General features: G+C 42.2%; 1 protein-coding gene across 2 annotated transcripts in view; it reads right to left on the bottom strand.

The window, feature by feature from the left end:
- The window catches only part of DOCK4 (dedicator of cytokinesis 4), a 482,101-nt gene that overhangs the window by 26,967 nt on the left and 436,862 nt on the right, over window positions 1–18,272 (bottom strand). For both annotated transcript variants that reach the window (XM_081537146.1, XM_081537147.1), the window contains 4 exons: window positions 17,915–18,019; window positions 8,479–8,620; window positions 6,714–6,880; window positions 2,916–3,002 (listed from right to left, as the gene is read on the bottom strand). In XM_081537146.1, coding sequence (XP_081393272.1) covers window positions 2,916–3,002; window positions 6,714–6,880; window positions 8,479–8,620; window positions 17,915–18,019 — 501 coding nt within the window. The remainder of the gene's footprint in view (window positions 1–2,915; window positions 3,003–6,713; window positions 6,881–8,478; window positions 8,621–17,914; window positions 18,020–18,272) is intronic.

The raw sequence follows: 18,272 nt of genomic DNA, 5'->3' as shown, positions 1-18,272 counted from the left end.
AGAGAATAAAGGCCCATTATCTCATCTTAAATCTTTGCTGCCAGATGTTTCAGAACTCAGAATTTTTCTGACTTCAGAAAGGTAACATAGGGCACATGTAGTATATTACAGCATTCTCAGGCAGGGTCTGAAGAAGTTTCCTTTAATCAAATGTGTTAATATTTCTGTAGTAAAGTATACGAGTAGTCATACTAAGTGAGATGAAGATCATAAATGGTCTTAGATTGGGTTAGGTATATTAACAACTGAATTTTGGAGCTAAACTTATAAACACATCTTTTGCTATTCAGAATCTTTTAGTTTGGTAAGGTCCAAAAGGAATTTCGATTCCGTGTGGCACATACATCTTGAGTGGCCCAATCATCAGGACCTTCTACACTGTCAATTAAAGCAGGAAACCAACAACACTAATAGAAGGTGGGGATATGCCAGGCAGCAGGGATAAGAGAAAGACAAGAGGTTGTCAGAAGTTGGCTGTGTTCAGGGAACAAAACAGCCCAGTTGGATTTGTTCTGTTTGACAGAGTATAAGATTGCATATTCTAATAAAGCAGGCAGCTGCTGTTTGAAAGGCTGTGTTTAGTAACTCTCCCTTAATCACCCTCAGCATGCTGCTTTTTATTAGCAGGCTGTGTGTGTGTGTATAATATTTCTAAGGTTAGGAACACTGGTGAGACTTCACAGAATTTACCGTTCTGGGTAGTAAGTGGCTGACAAGGCTCTCTGAATCATTAATGCAGCAAGGATGACTAAGAACTTTCCTGTGGTTTGGGCCCATGCCATTCAGCAGGAAGCAAAACATTAAGACTTTCTGAGCACTGAACTCAGCAGCCTCTTCACAGGAGGCCACAGGGTCCACCATGGAAACAACCAACTCTGTAGACCCTTGATTCAGACTTGACAAGAACACACTCACACTGGTGTAATCTTAAGGATGGAGTGCAGTTTGTTAAGAGAGCTGTATGAATTTTTCAGCCTTGCAAAAATGAAAATGCCATTAAATCCCTAGCGTGATTGAACCGAATAAGCTGAGGGTTGTTTCGATGCTTAGAGAGACTGCAGGTAGGACAAGCCATTCTTGGAAGACAACTTGGGTGGGATCTGCTCTTACGGATTCATTGACAGGGTGGGCTTGTTACCTAAAAAAGGAAGGGGCTACATTACATTTTCACAATTGGCACATTTTCCCATCAGGACTGTGGCAAAGGGCTGGCCCCTGACATAATGGATATGCCAAGGGTGGGAGGGGGGATTCTTGGGGGTATAGGTCTGTGGTTGACAGCAAGGGCTGGGGCCTTGATCACTGTTGGGGAGGGGTTCTCACTCCAGACATGGCTGCGTTCCACAGATGCTCTCTCCCTTCCCACAGCAAGGGGCATGTTTTACAACCGAAGGCTCTTCGGTTCTGCAAGGAGATCCAACCAGTCCCTCCTAAAGGAAATCAGTCCTGAATATTCATTGGAAGGACTGATGTTAAAGCTGAAACTCCAATAGTCTGGCCACCTGGTGCAAAGAACTGATTCATTAGAAAAGATCCTGATGCTCAGAAAGATTGAAGGCAGGAGCAGAAGAGGATGACAGAGGATGAGATGGTTGGATGCATCACTGACTCAATGGACATGAGTTTCAGTAAACTTTGGGAGTTGGTGATCGACAGGGAGGTCTGGCGTGCTGCAGTCCATGGGGTCGCAAAGAGTCAGACACGACTGAATGACTGAACTGAACTGCTCTTTGGTTGCTGTGATTTCCACATTCTCAATGACACCGCTGATCGCTCCACAGGTGTTCAGGGAGAATAGCACAGCAGCATCCTTCTACTGTGAACTGTTACAGCATGGACCTACTGTGTGTCAGATACGGTGCTGGGCTTGACACTGGCCTCACACTGCTTATAAGGCTAGAAGAAATAAACATAACTGGCTTTGGAGTTAGAAAAATCTGGGTTTGAGTTTATCCTTTTTCAGTATCTTGCTACGGGATCTGTGGCAAAGGCTTTTAACCTCTTGTCAAAACTTGTGAAAAGAGGGGTAAGAATATATACCTTGGACATGCAGAAATGAGAACCACAGCACACTGGTGGTGGGAATGTAGACTGGTTCAGTCACCTTAGAAAATAGGATGGAAGTTCCTCAAAAAACTAAAAACAGAATTACCATATAGTCCAGCAATCCTGTTCCTGGCTATACAGTGAAAAAAAATGAAAATACTAATTCAAAAAGATGCACGCACCTCAATGTTCATAGCAGCATTGTGTACAACAGCCAAGATATGCAAACAACCCAAGTGTCCATCCACAGATGAATGGATAGAGAAGATAGAGGTGATATATATATAATTGCATATACATACACACACATACACACAACGGAATATTACTCAGCCATAGAAAAGAATTAAATTGTATTATTTGCAACAATGTAGATGAACCTAGAGGGTATTATACTTAGTGAAATAAGTCAAAGAAAGATAAACATTCTTTGTTATCACTTACTTGTGAAATCTAAAAATAAAGAAATGCAAATAACCAGACAAAAATGAATACATACCTTGTAGCTTCGACATGGTGATTAAATAAGATAATGTAGATAACTTTCTTCCACTGAAGATAAACAGTGAAGGTCTCATAGCCAGAGTGGTTAGGGGAGCTGGAATTCCAGTTTCTCTAACTCAAGGGCCTGAAGTGTTGACATGCTGCAGTCAGAGCTATTTTGGAGGGATCACTTGGGCTGGCTGGGCTAGGCCAATGGGTCCCCTTGCAGCTTTCATCATAGCAGTCAACATCATGAACATTCACTAACTTACTATGAGTGTTTCGAGGGACTTGGAGTCCAAAGCAGAAGCAGTGAATACATGGCCTGACTTGAACAACTGTGCTGAGCAAGTATTCAATACTTGAGAATAAGCTCTGATCCTTACCACTTCACGCTTCTCCACTTCAAACCAGCGGGAAATTCCAGGTAAACTCTGCACCAAGTATAGTGATGTTCTTTCCACCCAGAGACTCTATGAAATACAAAACAAATTAAGTCCCCAAGTTGCCTTCTTTCCAGTTACTGAGCAATGACTAATGTTTGCCATTCAATTTTACCAAGTTTTCAGTCTTTGTCAGCTTTTCTTTAGTATTCATTCCAGTGCTTCAGCAATCTCCTTGCACTCAGGAAGCTATCTCAGTAAGACATGCTGAAGCTTACATTAATTTCATTGTATATAACCTCAAACTTTTTTTCTGTGCAGAATACATGATCAACTTCAGACAGTAATCTTAAAAATGTAAAAACAGATCATCATAGTCTTTCCTTTTTCTCTAAGTTTCTAATTTAAAGTTTCTCCACTCTTCAAGGGGGTCTAGCCATTTTTACTTGGAATGGGATATAGTATCAGCTAATCATCACGAAATTAGAATAACAGAATCCTCAAGAAGGAAAGGGCTTTAGGAATCTCATACCTAATCTTTGTGTATTAAAGATGAAAGACATGAGCCCTCCAAAAGGCATGTGTACTGTGCCGTGCTCAGTCTTGTCTGACTCTTTGTGACCCCATGGGCTGCAGCTCATCAGGCACCTCTGTCCATGGGGATTCTCCAGGCAAGAATACTGGAGTGGGTAGCCTAGTCCTTCTCCAGGGGATCTTCCCGACCCAAGAATCGAACTGGGGTCTCCTGCATTACAGGCAGATTCTTAACCAGCTGAGCTACCAGGAAAGCCCAAGAGGCATGTGACCTGCTCAAAGCTACATTCTCATCACCTGTACTGCCAGCCCCAGGACCCCTGCACTTGAACGTCTGACTCCCCCATGGTTCCAGTTACTGTGCCATCTGCGCTGCTATGATCCAGGAGGATCCGTACTTAGAGCTGGGCCTCCCTCTGGCCAGGATGAGCACCCCCATGACACAGGAAATCACAGCTGCCTTTGCTAAGAGCTGCTGTTGACAATGGGTCTCTCTTTCGTCAACAGACTTCTGCATTTCTGCCTCATGTTTCCTGGTCAAACAAAGCGTATCCCCATGTGTAGTAAACCTGACAAAGTTCCTGAAACACTGTCATTTATTCAACAACAACAACGAATCGAAGGATTTCTTTGTGCCAGCCAAGATCCAATGAGATGAATATGGCAGCAGCCCTGTGACAGGAGGCCAGAGAACTCTGCTGGTGATGAGGGGCGAGGCAGATCAAGAAGGGCTCAGGGGGCTTCCCTGGCGTCTCAGTGGAAAAGAATCCGCCTGCCAATGCAGGAGACATAGGTTCGATCCCTGATCCGGGAAGATGCCACATGCTGAGGAGCAACTAATCATGTGTGCAACAACTATTGAGCCTGTGTTCTAGAGCTGGGGAACCACAACTCCTGAGCCCACATGCCCTAGAGTGTGCTCTTTGACAAGAGAAGCCACGGCAATGAGAAGCCCAAGCACCGCAACTAGAGAGTAGCCCTTGCTTGCTGCAATTAGAGAAAAACCTGAGTGGCAATGAAGACCCAGCACAGGTTTAAAAAAAAGAAGGGCTCAGGGAGAAGAGAGAGGAACAGTCCAGGTGCTGGGGGAAAACAGGAGGAAGCAGGCACACAAGGCATCCTGTGGGAGGAGGGCCGTGCTTCACTGAGGAGGTGACACGTGAGCGGAATTTTGAAGAGCGAGTAGGAGTTTGCCAGGCGGAGAGCGGGGGAGGCGGTGCAGGCAGCAGGAAGCAGAGACACAAGTGGCTTGTGAAAGGGCATAGCAGGAGATGGAGGGAGAGCTCTGTGCTGCCAGAGCTGATAGGGAGGGAGGGTGGGTGAGTGGGCTGCAGCAGAGATGAGGCTTCTGGAAGGGCAGTCTGGAGCCAGAAGCTGAGGGCTGTGAGCACAGGAAAAAGGAGCCAGAGTTATTATTTTTTTAAGGAGGGTTGCTACACCATTAATAAATATTTAAAGTGATGGCCAAAAGGAAATGTGCAGCAGAAAAAGCAATGGAGAAGGCATCAGAAGGTGTGCATTCTAGTGCAGGATCTGGGGTAGTGAGAATGCCATTCTGAGCAAGTCACCTGCCTGATTCTGGGGGACCTTGGACTTTTATCTACTAGAAACTTGGCAATGAAAACTATATTATACACTAATGATCTTTAATCAGTTTTGGAAGGCAGAAAGAAAAATTATCCAGAGGGATTAGAAAATGGTCATGGATCTTTTCAGTAACATCATAGTGTTATTTTCCAGTGGTTTCCTGGCCTTGATGTTTAACCCATCAACATCCTTGCCCAAAGGACTGTGCTTTGCTCGGTCTCATCATAACACTGCAAAACTATCCAGCTTTTCCCTCTGATCACTTGGCTGTGAGCAATTCTGGAGTTACTGTGAGGAGCACCAGGGACTGAAACTTAGGCAGGAGTGACGGGAAGTTAACATCAGACAATCACAGCAGATAGTGTTAGAAGAACATTTCCCAGCTTCCCTGATAGCTCACTTGGTAAAGAATCCACCTGCAATGCAGGAGACCCCGATTTGATTCTGGGGTCAGGAAGATCCCCTGGAGAAGGGATAGGCTACGCACTCCAGTATTCTTGGGTTTTCCTGGTGGCTCAACTGGTAAAGAATCTGCCTGCAATGCGGGAGACCTGGGTTTGATCCCTGGGTTGGGAAGATCCCCTGGAGAAGGGAAAGGCTACCCACTCTAGTATTCTGGCCTGGAGAATTCCATGGACTGTATAGTCCATGGGGTTGCAAAGAGTTGGACATGCTGAGTGACTTTCACTTCACTGCGATGAAAGAAGCTAAGCCAAGTCACCCAGGATCCTACATTCATTTTACTTTTTTTTGCCTGTGGGGATATACTAGGGATCTGTATGGTCTCACTTTGTCACTGTTATCAAGGAAAGAATGAATGAATGTGAAGTCGCTCAGTCGTGTCCGACTCTTTGCGACCCCATGGACTGTAGCCCACCAGGCTCCTCTGTCCATGGGATTTTCCAGGCAAGAGTACTGGAGTGGGTTGCCATTTCCTTCTCCAGGGGATCTTCCCGACCCAGGGATCGAACGCAGGTCTCCCGCATTGCAAGCGGACGCTTTACCCTCTGAGCCACGGGGGAAGCCCTGAGGGCAGATTATAATTTATCTGTGGAACAATTTCACCCCTTCCCCCCAGTAGGGCTGTGAGAAACCTTGCCCTTTCTGGCTGAGGGACTAGCAAGGCTTATCAGAACTAATGATGGAAAACTCAACCCATGCAAAGAATCTATGGTTGGTCCTCTCAGAAGTCTGAGTTACACACCATTCTGTTAAGAAAAAGCAGCAAAAGATAGCACAGCCTCTCTCACTGGGCCAGGAGCCTCCCCAGTGGTTCTATCTCAGAATCACCTCTTCCTTCAGTATCCTTTACTCATGCCAGTCTCCTGTATCTGAGAATAAATACCCGAGGTCCCCACAGTTGGTTCAACATGAACGAATGGAGGACTGAGCTGAACCCTGAGATCTCAAAAACTGGACAGAGGACCACTGCCATTAGAATCATCATAAACTTTGGGGCCTCCTCTGTGACCCAATGAGTCAGAATTCCCAGGACAAGAAATCTGCTTGGTTAGAAAACACCCCATGTCACCCTGATACATGGTAGAGTTTAAGAATAATTAGACCACCTTCTAGTTTTATCACCTGAATGTATCTTGAGTAAATACTTAACAAGCATCTTGATAAAAAAAGCTCTCAGTCTATCTGAGGAAACCGTGTGCCATAAGAATTGCTCAGTACCTTGAATTCATTCTCTTTATCTTTCGTGCCTTTGTGAAACGGTCTGTCATAGCGGAATTTCCAGATGTGATTCACTTTATAGAAACTTTTGATGTTGTCTGGGACACCTTCTCTCTGAAGGACCTCCTGGCTTTCTGGGATGGGAGTCACGGCATATATCTGCAAATCTAGGATTCAAGAGTCAAGGAGGGAACCTGATTTGGCAGACTCCCTGGGGCGTCTGGCTTGACCTAAGCTATGGCAGAAAGAAGAAGATGGCGAACAATTGAATGTTTCTATTGGGGTAAAGTCAAAACTGCCAAGAAGGTACCAAGAACTCAGTTCATAGCAAATCTTCTCAAACTACACGCCTTAAAATAGCTTCACATAGGTCATTCTGACAAAGTATCAGTTTGAAATTTCTATGTCCTGTGAATTCATTTATCATAGATTTTTGCGGGGGGAGGGGGTGGGTTTGAATGGCTTGGATCCTAGGTACTAAGGATTGTATTCATTTTAACCCTTGTATATGAGGCTCTGATCGTTACTGCATGTATGGTCCTTTTAAAATGGGTTTGTTTGTAAAATAATGTATAAATACCTATGCAACCAAAGACAGCAACCAGTAGTGATAATAACTCATATGTTCCCTGTCTCTAGCCTTTGCACATTTGAGGTATTCACTCTCCCAAACCTTGTATTGATAAGCAAAGTGTTTAGTTATAGTTGGTATTTTTGAAAACTACATTAAAGGGGTATTATATTTACTTATAAATTTACCATCTTTTCTTCTCATTCAAAGAAATATAGCAAAATCTTTTCCCTTAAGTAATTGCTTGCTTCTGGTACATTTAAGTTTGTACTTTGGAATGGTATCCATAATTTTCAGGAGGGAATTTCTGATCTTCTTTAAGATTGTCAATTCCAGGAAGAGAGAGAACAATTCATAAAGGAGTGCTGGGGTGAATTCCCTTTGTTTCTAATGCCTATGTAATTTCAGTTGAGTTGTTTATGTTTGCACAATGGGAGTGTCAATTACACGACAATTGTTAAATGCTGTCTGGAATGCCATGGCTAAGAGTCCCTGAAAGATATGGGGCTACCTCTTCCTCTTCCCTTTCATCCAGAATAAAAATATCAAGGGAAAAGTGGGTAAGTGATATATGCCAGTAAACATAATGCTATCATTTCCTTGAACTGAAGTAGTTTCTACAGGGTGTGTGTGTGTGTGTGTGTGCACGTGCACACACGCACACTCAGTTGCATCTGACTCTTTGAGACCCCATGGACTATAACCCAATAGGCTCCTCTGTCTATGGAATTCCCCAGGCAAGAATACTTGAGTGGGTTGCCATTTCCTTCCCCAGGGGATCTTCCCAATTCAGGGATTGAACCCACGTCTCATGCAGTGGCAGGTGGATTCTTTACCAATGAGCCACCTGGGAAGTCCATTTCTACAGGGGATGCCAGAGGAAAATTATTCTAGGGGAAATCCCTAAAAAGGAGCTTTAAAAGCAGGGTTGAGATATAGAAAAGCTGCAACTAAAAGGAAAAAAAATTATCTTAACAAAATCCTTAAGGGATTTCTTTTCAACTGACATTATGAGAATACCTAGCATAATTCTGTTTGGAAGGAGCTAAGCTAAAATTAAGATGATGAGAAAGAAGGAGAGTGAGAATAGGGCTATTGACAAGAGGCCAGTGCCTGAAGCATCTGCACAGAAACACTCTGCAGCCAAAGGCCAATGGGACCTAGTAAGAATCCGGCCTTTCTAGGTGTGGATACACTGAGCTTCTGCCTGGAAGATGGTCTCGTCGGGTTGGTTGGCATGCTGCATGGCGATGGCGTGGGGGAACTCGTTCAGCATTCTCTGCTGGAAGGCCTCCAGTCTTTCGTAGTCATGCCCTCGACACACAAACTCTTTATTCTGGAGGTAAAATTAGAAAAAGAAACATTAGGACTATGTAACTGAGTGCATTCACTACAGAGAGAAGCCATAATATGCAACACTGGCAGTAACTAAGCATAGGCCCAACATCAATAGAATACAACCAAAAAAACCACACTGGAACAGTCTAGAGAATTTGCCCAAATATGAAAAATACAGGGCAAAGGTCATAAGCATCACTCTCTATTGCTTCTAGTAAGTTCCACAGCATGCCTCACTTTTCCAGGTTCGCCTGCATGAGGTGCAAAGGGGTGTCCAATTCTCAGAGCACCAAAGTACAAAACAAAGCAATCGTGTTCCCTACAAATGTTACTGAACACATGTTACAGAGTATTTTAAAAACTGTAAAACAAAGTTAAGTGGGCACTTTCTCAATTTGGAAGAAAGCAAAGTAAGCACAATCCCTAAAAATACGTTTTATGCATCCTTTCTATAAAGGTCACAGAGATCGGCCTTAACCCTTTCACTCCTAGATCCTTCCATGGAGAGGAAGGCTGAGCCACCTGTATGCCAGCTCTCAGCACGGCTGCTGCTGCAAGCATCCCTGCCATCCCTGACTCCGCTCAGCGTCCTGTAGCCAGGTCCTCTGTTAACTGACTGAAGCCAAGATTGGGGACTTTTAAGGTCTTGCTAAATGTTGGACGAATCTTTGTCTGTTTCCATTTTGTTTTTACAAAACATGTAAATATTCTGTTAGTTAGGACTCTCTCATTCAGGTTAGAAAGGTGAAGGTTATCCCTGATAGAGGCCACAGAGCTGACAGGATGGGGACCTTATCAGCAAGTACCTTCATGATCTGGTTATCGATATGGAACAACTCTTCCTGACAATTTAAAGTGAAAGTATTAGTTCTTACTCATGTCCTACTCTTTGCAACCCCACGGACTGTAGGCTGCCAGCCTCCTGTATCCATGGAATTTTCGGGTGAGACTACAGAAATGGGTAGCCATTCCCTTCCCGGGGGGTATTCCTTTTCCAGAGATCGAACCCAAATCCAGTGCAGGGAGATTCTTGACTGTCATAGCCACCAGGGAAATTTAATGATAGTCTAATGATAATGAAATTATAATTGTTAAGCACAGCCAGCACATACCTTATTTAACCCAAAAACTTGAGAGGGTGTCCCCCACCCCCATTTTGTAGCTGGGAACTGAGGATCAAGATCATTACGTACTTTGTCCACATGTATGAGATTTAAGCTCAGGTCTGAGTCCAAGGCCTTAGCTCCCTCTGTTCTGAATGTGGCCTGGTACGTGGAAAAACTAAGAGCTACAGAGACCAAGAAAGATTGTGGGATAAGATGCCCTGAAGATCTTTAAGGAGTAAAGTGCTTCGTGGTCTGGGGAGTTAAGGCCCAAAGATCTCAGCAGTTCTCAGCTCTGGGAGGTTTCTGTGATTGTACCAAATGCACTGAGAAAGCACTCTGGGCCAGAGTGAGGATGTCAGAAACCACTCTGGGAAAGGGGCTCAGGGTTGCAGCTGAGAAAAAGCAGCTGCAGGCAGGCAGAGGAACCAACAGCAGAACTGAACTGTGAGAACCTGCCACAATGCCCCACAAGCCACTCAGTAAACCAATAAACCTCTGAGAAACACAAGCTAAGACAGACTCCTTAGGAATCAGGATCACGCTCCCCACAAATAATCCTGTATTTAAAATTTCTTGATTGAAGTCATACCTTCTGATGCTGCGTTATTTGTTTTATTCTGCTCAAAAGATATTCAAGAAGGACCTACTGTATAGCAAAGGGAACTCTACTCACTACTCTGTAATAACCTATATGGGAAGAAAATCTAAAATAGAATAGAAACATAGATCAGTTCAGTCGCTCAGTCGTGTCTGACTCTTTGTGACCCCATGCACTGTGCATCAATTCTTCGGTGCTCAGCTTTCTTTATAGTCCAACTTGGATAAAGACTGACCAAAGAAGCCTTCTGATTGCCAGCTACATCCATACATGACTACTGGAAAAACCATAGCTTTGACTAGACAGACCTTTGTTGGCAAAGTAACATCTCTGCTTTTTAATATGCCGTCTAGGTTAGCCATAGCTTTTCTTCCAAGGAACAAGCGTCTTTTAATTTCATGGCTGCAGTCACCATCTGCAGTGATTTTGGAGCCCCCCCCCAATAAAGTCTGTTACTGTTTCCATTGTTTCCCCATCTAACTGCCATGAAGTGATAGGACCAGATGCCATGATCGTAGTTTTCTGAATGTTGAGTTTTAAGTCAACTTTTTGACTCCCCTCTTTCACTTTCATCAAGAGGCTCTTTAGTTCTTCTTTGCTTTCTGCCATAAGGGTGGTGTCATCTGCATATCTGAGGTTATTGATATTTCTCCCAGCAATCTTGATTATAGCTTGTTCTTCATCCAGCCCAGCATTTCTCATGATGTACTCTGCATATAAGTTAAATAAGCAGGGTGACAATATACAGCCTTGATGTACTCCTTTTCCTATTTGGAACCAGTCTGTTGTTCCATGTCCTGTTCTAACTGTTACTTCCTGACCTGCATACAGATTTCTCAGGAGGCAGATAAGGTATCTGGTATTCCCATCTCTTGAAGAATTTTCAACAAGTTTGTTGTGATCCACACAGTCCAAGGCTTTGGCATAGTCAATAAAGCAGAAGTGGATGTTTTCCTGGAATTCTCGTGCTTTTTTGGTGATCCAGTGGATGTTGGCAATTTGATCTCTAGTCCTCTGCCTTTTCTAAATACAGCTTGAACATCTGGAAGTTCACGGTTCACATACTGTTGAAGCCTGGCTTGGAGAATTTTGAGCATTACTTTGCTAGCTTGTGAGATGAGTACAACTGTGCAATAGTAGTATTCTTTGGCATTGCCTTTCTTAGGGATTGGAATGAAAACTGACCTTTTCCAGCTCTGTGGCCACTGCTGAGTTTTCCAAATTTGCTGGCATATTGAGTGCAGCACTTTCACAACATCATTTTTTATTTACTTATTTTTATTGTGGTGGTTTTTGCCATACATTCACATGAACCAGCCATGGGTGTACATGTGTTCCCCACCCTGAACCTCCCTCCCACCTCCCAGCTCAGCTGGAATTCCATCACCTCCACTAGTTTTGTTCGTAGTGATGCTTCCTAAGGCTCACTTGATTTTGCATTCCAGGATGTCTGGCTCTAGGTGAGGGATCACACCATTTTGATTATCTGGGTCATGTAGATCTTTTTTGCATGGTTCTTCTGTGTATTCTTGCCACCTCTTCTTAATATCTTCTGTTTCTGTTAGGTCCATACCATTTCTGTCCTTTATTGTGCCCATCTTTGCATAAAATGTTCCCTTGGTATCTCTAATTTTCTTGACGAGATCTCGAGTCTTTCCCATTCTGTTGTTTTCCTCTATTTGTTTGCGTTGATCATTGAGGAAGGCTTTATCTCTCCTTGCTATTCTTTGACACTCTGCATTCAAATGGGTATATCTTTCCCTTTCTCCTTTGCCTTTCACCTCTCTTTTCTCAGCTATTTGTAAGGCCTCCTCAGACAACCATCTTGCCTTTTTGCATTTCTTTTTCTTGGGGATGGTCTTGATCACTGCCTCCTGTACAATGTCACAAACCTCCGTCCATAGTTCTCCAGGCACTCGATCAGATCTAATCCCTTGAATCTATTTCTCACTTCCATTGTATAACTGTAAGTGATAAGGGGTTTGATTTGGGTCATACCTGAATGGTCTAGTGGTTTTCTACTTTCTTCAATTTAAGTCTGAATTTGGCAATAAGGAGTTCATGATCTGAGCCACAGATACATGTATACATATAACTGAATTGCTTTGCTGTATACCTAAAACTAACACAACATTGTAAATCAACTATACTCAATATAAAATTAAAAAATTAAATATAATAAATTTGCTTGATAAAATAAAACAATACATACCTTCTTGCATATTACTGAAGTCCCCAAATAAGTATCTGAAAACTGAAACAGTCCTAAAGCAATGCTTAGACGTCACAACAGTTTGTAAAATCAGGGGAATGCTTCTAAGTGTAAGGTTATTCAAAGGTAGTAAGAAATCATTTTGGAATAAACATAAATTTGGGGCCTGATATTTGAGTTATGGAAAAATAAAAGGAGTTAAGCTTTCTTTCCATCAGTTATTTTTTAAAACCACAATTTTGAGATATAGTTCACAAACCATAAAATTCACCCTTTTACAATATGCAATTCAGTTGTTTTTGGTATTTTCACAGAGTTGTGCAACTATCAGCATTATGTAATTTCAGATTATTTTCATTACTGCAAAAAGAAATTTGTACCCATTAGCAGTCACGCCCCAGCTCCTCCTCCCCTTGGCACCTGGCAGCCACTAATCTACTTTTGGTTTCCATGGATTTACCTATTCTGGACATTTCATATAAATGGAATTACATAACATGTGGCCTTTTGTAACTGGCTGCTTTCACTTAACATAATATTACCAAGGTTCACCCATTTTGTAGCATTATCAGTACTTTATTCCTTTCTTATTGCTGAATATCCCATTGTATAGCTATACCATATTTTGTGTATCCATTCATCAGTGGATGGACATTTGGACTGTTTCTACTTTTAGGCAATTGTGAATAATGCTGCTGTGAATACTTGTGTACATGTCTTTGTGTGGCTCTGGATGCTGGGAAAGATTGAGGGCAAGAGAGGGCAAGAGGAGAAGGGGGCAACAGACAATGAGATGGTTGTATGACATCACTGACTCAACAGACATGGGTTTGAACAAACTTCAGGAGTCGGTGAAGGACAGGGAAGCATGCATGCTGCAGTCCATGGGGGTCACTAACAGTTGGACAGGACTTAGTGACTGAACAACAACAATTTGTTAATAGTTAATTTTTAAAACTGTCTTTCTTTAAAAAGGAAATATATACCTATGGGATAAAAAATTCCCAAATGGTATAAGCATACAACAAAAAGTAAGTATCTTTCCCATCCTTGACCTCAGTCATTCTCCTCAGACAAATCACTATTCAAAGATATTTTATGCATTTAAACACTGTCAATAAAGAATTCATTTTCCATGAGGGTAAAAAAAGCTACCTCAATCACACAAACATATCAATTTATTTGAGCTTTAAAAATTATCTGGAAATTGATCACACAATGAAAGGAAATTTTTAAAGTTGATATTTGTTTTTAAATCAAAGAACAGACTAGATAGAACCGGATTTCTTAAAAAGTCTACTCCCATGATTCTGAAGGGTGCAGTGCCATTTAGAAACCAATAGAGGGTGACGCTTCTCTTTTATTTAGAAGGAAATACCATTTATTTCTAGAAAAGCTGTTTTCAAAAGAAAGATGATATATTGATCTATTCCAATTGATATATTAACAAAATTCATTTTATTAGCTGATACATCTTCTAATTTGCCAAATTCCCTTTAAAATTATGGCAGAAAGTGAAGAAGAACCAAAGAGCCTCTTGATGAATGTCAAAGTGGAGAATGAAAAAGTTGGCTTAAAGCTCAACATTCAGAAAACTAAGATCATGGCATCCGGTCCCATCACTTCATGGCAGATAGATGGGGAAACAGTGGAAACAGTGGCTGACTTTATTTTTCTGGGCTCCAAAATCACTGCAGATGGTGACTGCAGCCATGAAATTAAAAGACGCTTACTCCTTGGAAGGAAAGTTATGACCAACCTAGATAGCATATTAAAAAGCAGAGACATTACTTTGCCAACAAAGGTCCGTCTAGTCAAGGCTATGGTTTTTCCAGTGGTCATGTATGGATGTGAGAGTTGGACTGTAAAGAAAGCTGAGTGCCAAGAATTGATGCTTTTGAACTGTGGTGTTGTAGAAGACTCTTGAGAGTCCCTTGGACTGCAAGGAGATCCAAGCAGTCCATCCTAAAGGAGATCAGTCCTGGGTGTTCATTGGAAGGACTGATGTTGAAGCTGAAACTCCAATACTTTGGCCACCTGATGCGAAGAGCTGACTCATCGGAAAAGACCCTGATGCTGGGAAAGATTGAGGGCAGGAGGAGAAGGGGACGACAGAGGATGAGATGGCTGGATGGCATCACCGACTCGATGGACATGGGTTTGGATGGACTTAGGGAGTTAGTGATGGACAGGGAGGTCTGGCGTGCTGCAGTTCATGGGGTTGCAAAGAGTCAGACACGACTGAGCGACTGAACTGAAACTACTTCTGATTTTTAAAAATCTTTACACTTTTAATTAACACTAATCACACATACACGATAGAGATCTAGGGTACTATATAATACACTTATTAACTGAATTCACAATTTGTCAGGGCTACAATACAACTTTTATGGGCTGCTTTCCTTATTAAAAATATTAAAAATCATACTGTATGACTCATTTGGTATAAAGACAAATATATCAATAATAACCTAATGTACAATACACACTATTAAATAACAATCTAGTGTATAGTATACACTATGGGATTCCCTGATGGCTCAACAGATAAAGAATCTATCTGCAATGCAGGAGATGCAGGAGACACAGGTTCAATCCCTGGGTTGAGAATATCTCCTGGAGGAGGAAATGGCAACCTACTCCAGTATTCTTGCCTGGAAAATTCCATGGACAGAGGAGCCTGGCAGGCTACAGACCATGGGGTCGCAAACAGTCGGGCATGACAGTGTGCACACACACCCATAATATACACTATAATATATATTTTAACATTTTCTTTAACCTGAAAGTTCACTGTTTTCTTCTGAGTTTTAAAAGAAAACAGTTTTATGAACCATCTAAGAATATTATGGTCCCTAAGCACTGTATCTACTGTGTGTAATAGATCAGGTAGCCCTGAGTATGATATGGAAAAAAACAGAATCACTGCATTATTTTGAGCCAAGAGAGGAAGGGGTGGTCTGCAGCATAAGAATCATGTCTGGGCCCTGCTGTGGGGTCTCCAGCCCTCTGAGCTGCTCACAGCTCCAGAATGTCCCTCCTTCCCTTCAGAATTTGGACCCAGACCCTGCACTCTGCAGGAGGTGGCCGATGACAGCCCAGGACCGGCGTGTCCACTTTCAAGACACAGTCTTTCAAATTCAGCAAGTGTTCTGAATTTGCCACTAGTTTTGATTTGGAATCAAGCTTTCCTCTGTCTGCAGGCAGGTCCATCTTCAGAGCCAACAATGTGGCATGTCCGTCATGTGGATCCTCAACCCAGAAAAGATATTTTACTTAGGTCTGTGTGGTACCCAAATACATGGTTATTTCAGTTAGATGACTGATTTGCTATTTGAGCATTTGTTTAATTTGATACTAAGTGAATCTTTGCCTGTGGTGTTTAGTTATTTTATACATACATACATACATATATATATACATATATATACACACACACACACACACACACATACACACACACATATCTTCATTCTGAAAGGCAGATATGTTAAGGATTATTAAAGAAGCAATGAAGTCAAATGTTTCTCCTCTCTGTCCTCCTTCAAGTACCCCCATCCTGTATCTATTCATAGGTACCAAAAGCTAAAGGAAGATATTTAAGATTTAAAATTTGTAATGAATTCACTCAATGTTACAAATTATTCCAGACACTCCTCCTTAGTTGCTGGGGAAGGTGCATTCTCGTCCTTACCAATGCTTTTCAGTTCAGTTCAGTTCAGTTCAGTCGCTCAGTTGTGTCCAACTCTTTGCGACCCTATGAACCGCGCCAGGCCTCCTTGCCCATCACCAACTCCCTGAGTCCACCCAAACCCATGTCCATCGAGTCAATGATGCCATCCAGCCATCTCATCCTCTGTTGTCCCCTTCTCCTCCTGCCCTCAATCTTTTCCAGCATCAGGGTCTTTTCCGATGAGTCAGCTCTTCGCATCAGGTGGCCAAAGTATTGGAGTTTCAGCTTCAACATCAGTCCTTCCAATGAACACCCAGGACTGATCTCCTTTAGGATGGACTGCTTGGATCTCCTTGCAGTCCAAGGGACTCTCAAGAGTCTTCTACAACACCACAGTTCAAAAGCATCAATTCTTTGGCACTCAGCTTTCTTTACAGTCCAACTCTCACATCCATACATGACCACTGGAAAAACCATAGCCTTGACTAGACGGACCTTTGTTGGCAAAGTAATGTCTCTGCTTTTTAATATGCTATCTAGGTTGGTCATAACTTTCCTTCCAAGGAGTAAGCGTCTTTTAATTTCATGGCTGCAGTCACCATCTGCAGTGATTTTGGAGCCCAGAAAAATAAAGTCAGCCACTGTTTCCACTGTTTCCCCATCTATCTGCCATGAAGTGATGGGACCGGATGCCATGATCTTAGTTTTCTGAATGTTGAGCCTTAAGCCAACTTTTTCACTCTCCACTTTGACTTTCATCAAGAGGCTCTTTAGTTCTTCTTTACTTTCTGCCATAAGGGTGGTGTCATCTGCATATCTGAGGTTATTGATATTTCTCTCGGCAATCTTGATTCCAGCTTGTGCTTCATCCAGCCCAGCATGTCTCATTAGGTGAGTATAAATGAGATGTTACAAACTGAAATGTTACGTAAGTTATTTCAGCACATAAGAGACTACTTGGCCGAATGTGAACAATGGTAAGAATGGAGTCAAATATTTTATTATCTGGTAGGTACCTTGAAGGAGAAGGAAATAGCAACCCACTCCAGTATTCTTGCCTGGAGAATCCCAGGGATGGGGGAGCCTGGTGGGCTGCCGTCTATGGGGTTGCTAAGAGTTGGACATGACTGAAGCGACTTAGCAGCAGCAGCAGCAGGTACCTTGGAAAGTCTCGAAAATTTCCCTTTGTAGAAGTAGTTCCTACTAGCAATAACTTGAATCTCTTTGCTGGGTGGCATTTATCTTTTTAAAGTCAGCTAGGACATACAATGGTCCTTTGGAGCCTGGAGGCAGAGTTTCCACAAGATGTGAAACTGTCGTGTTTTCTGCAGTTTGCAACTCCCAGGCCCTATAGCGCCCACCATTTTTCTCTAAGACTAACTCTATGGAAATTGCCGGCTGAACAGAAGTAATGCTACCAATTATACAAGGGATACAACTGTAATTGCCAAAGATTGCTCATAAAATATAATAAGCTTTGAAATGTAGGAAGAAAATTCAACTGATTGTTTGAGATCTTGGGAAATTATTCAAAACAAGGCATTCTATTTAAGTATGGTGTTTGCAAACTAAAGTTAAAAGAGAATCTTGTGATGTTATTACCTGCCTTAAAAGGAAAATATGTCATTCATATCTTAGTTTGCTTGATTGGGATATCTATATTGGAAGCATGAAAGCAAATTAAGTAGTATATTACTTACTCTTAAGAAAAATGGAAACTTTTTCCCATAAAATCCAACTCTGAAGAACTCCGGTTCAAGACGTTGCTGGTCCATAATTTTGTCATACAGAGAGGCCTCCATCATCTAGCAAAGAACAGGGGGCATTTTAATCATTTTATCTCATCTTTTAGCGCTACCACTTTATAGAAGAGGATATTTCTTCTATAAAAAAAAGAGAATGTCACTTTAGTTCCATTTGCAGAAAAGAAGGTTGACTCCTTTTCTATGCTTTAAGGCAGAGATCAGCAAACTTACTCTGTAAATGGCCAGACAATAAATATTTCAGACCTTACAAGTCACCTGGTCCCTGTCATAACTACTCAGTTCTGTGAGGTCC

The sequence above is a fragment of the Giraffa tippelskirchi genome, chromosome 10 (assembly GCF_054371585.1).
Source record: "Giraffa tippelskirchi isolate mGirTip1 chromosome 10, T2T-mGirTip1v1.2.pri, whole genome shotgun sequence".
NCBI lineage: Eukaryota > Metazoa > Chordata > Mammalia > Artiodactyla > Giraffidae > Giraffa > Giraffa tippelskirchi.
The sequence above is the reverse complement of the archived record's forward strand: the minus strand, read 5'-3'. Positions and strand labels throughout refer to the sequence as shown.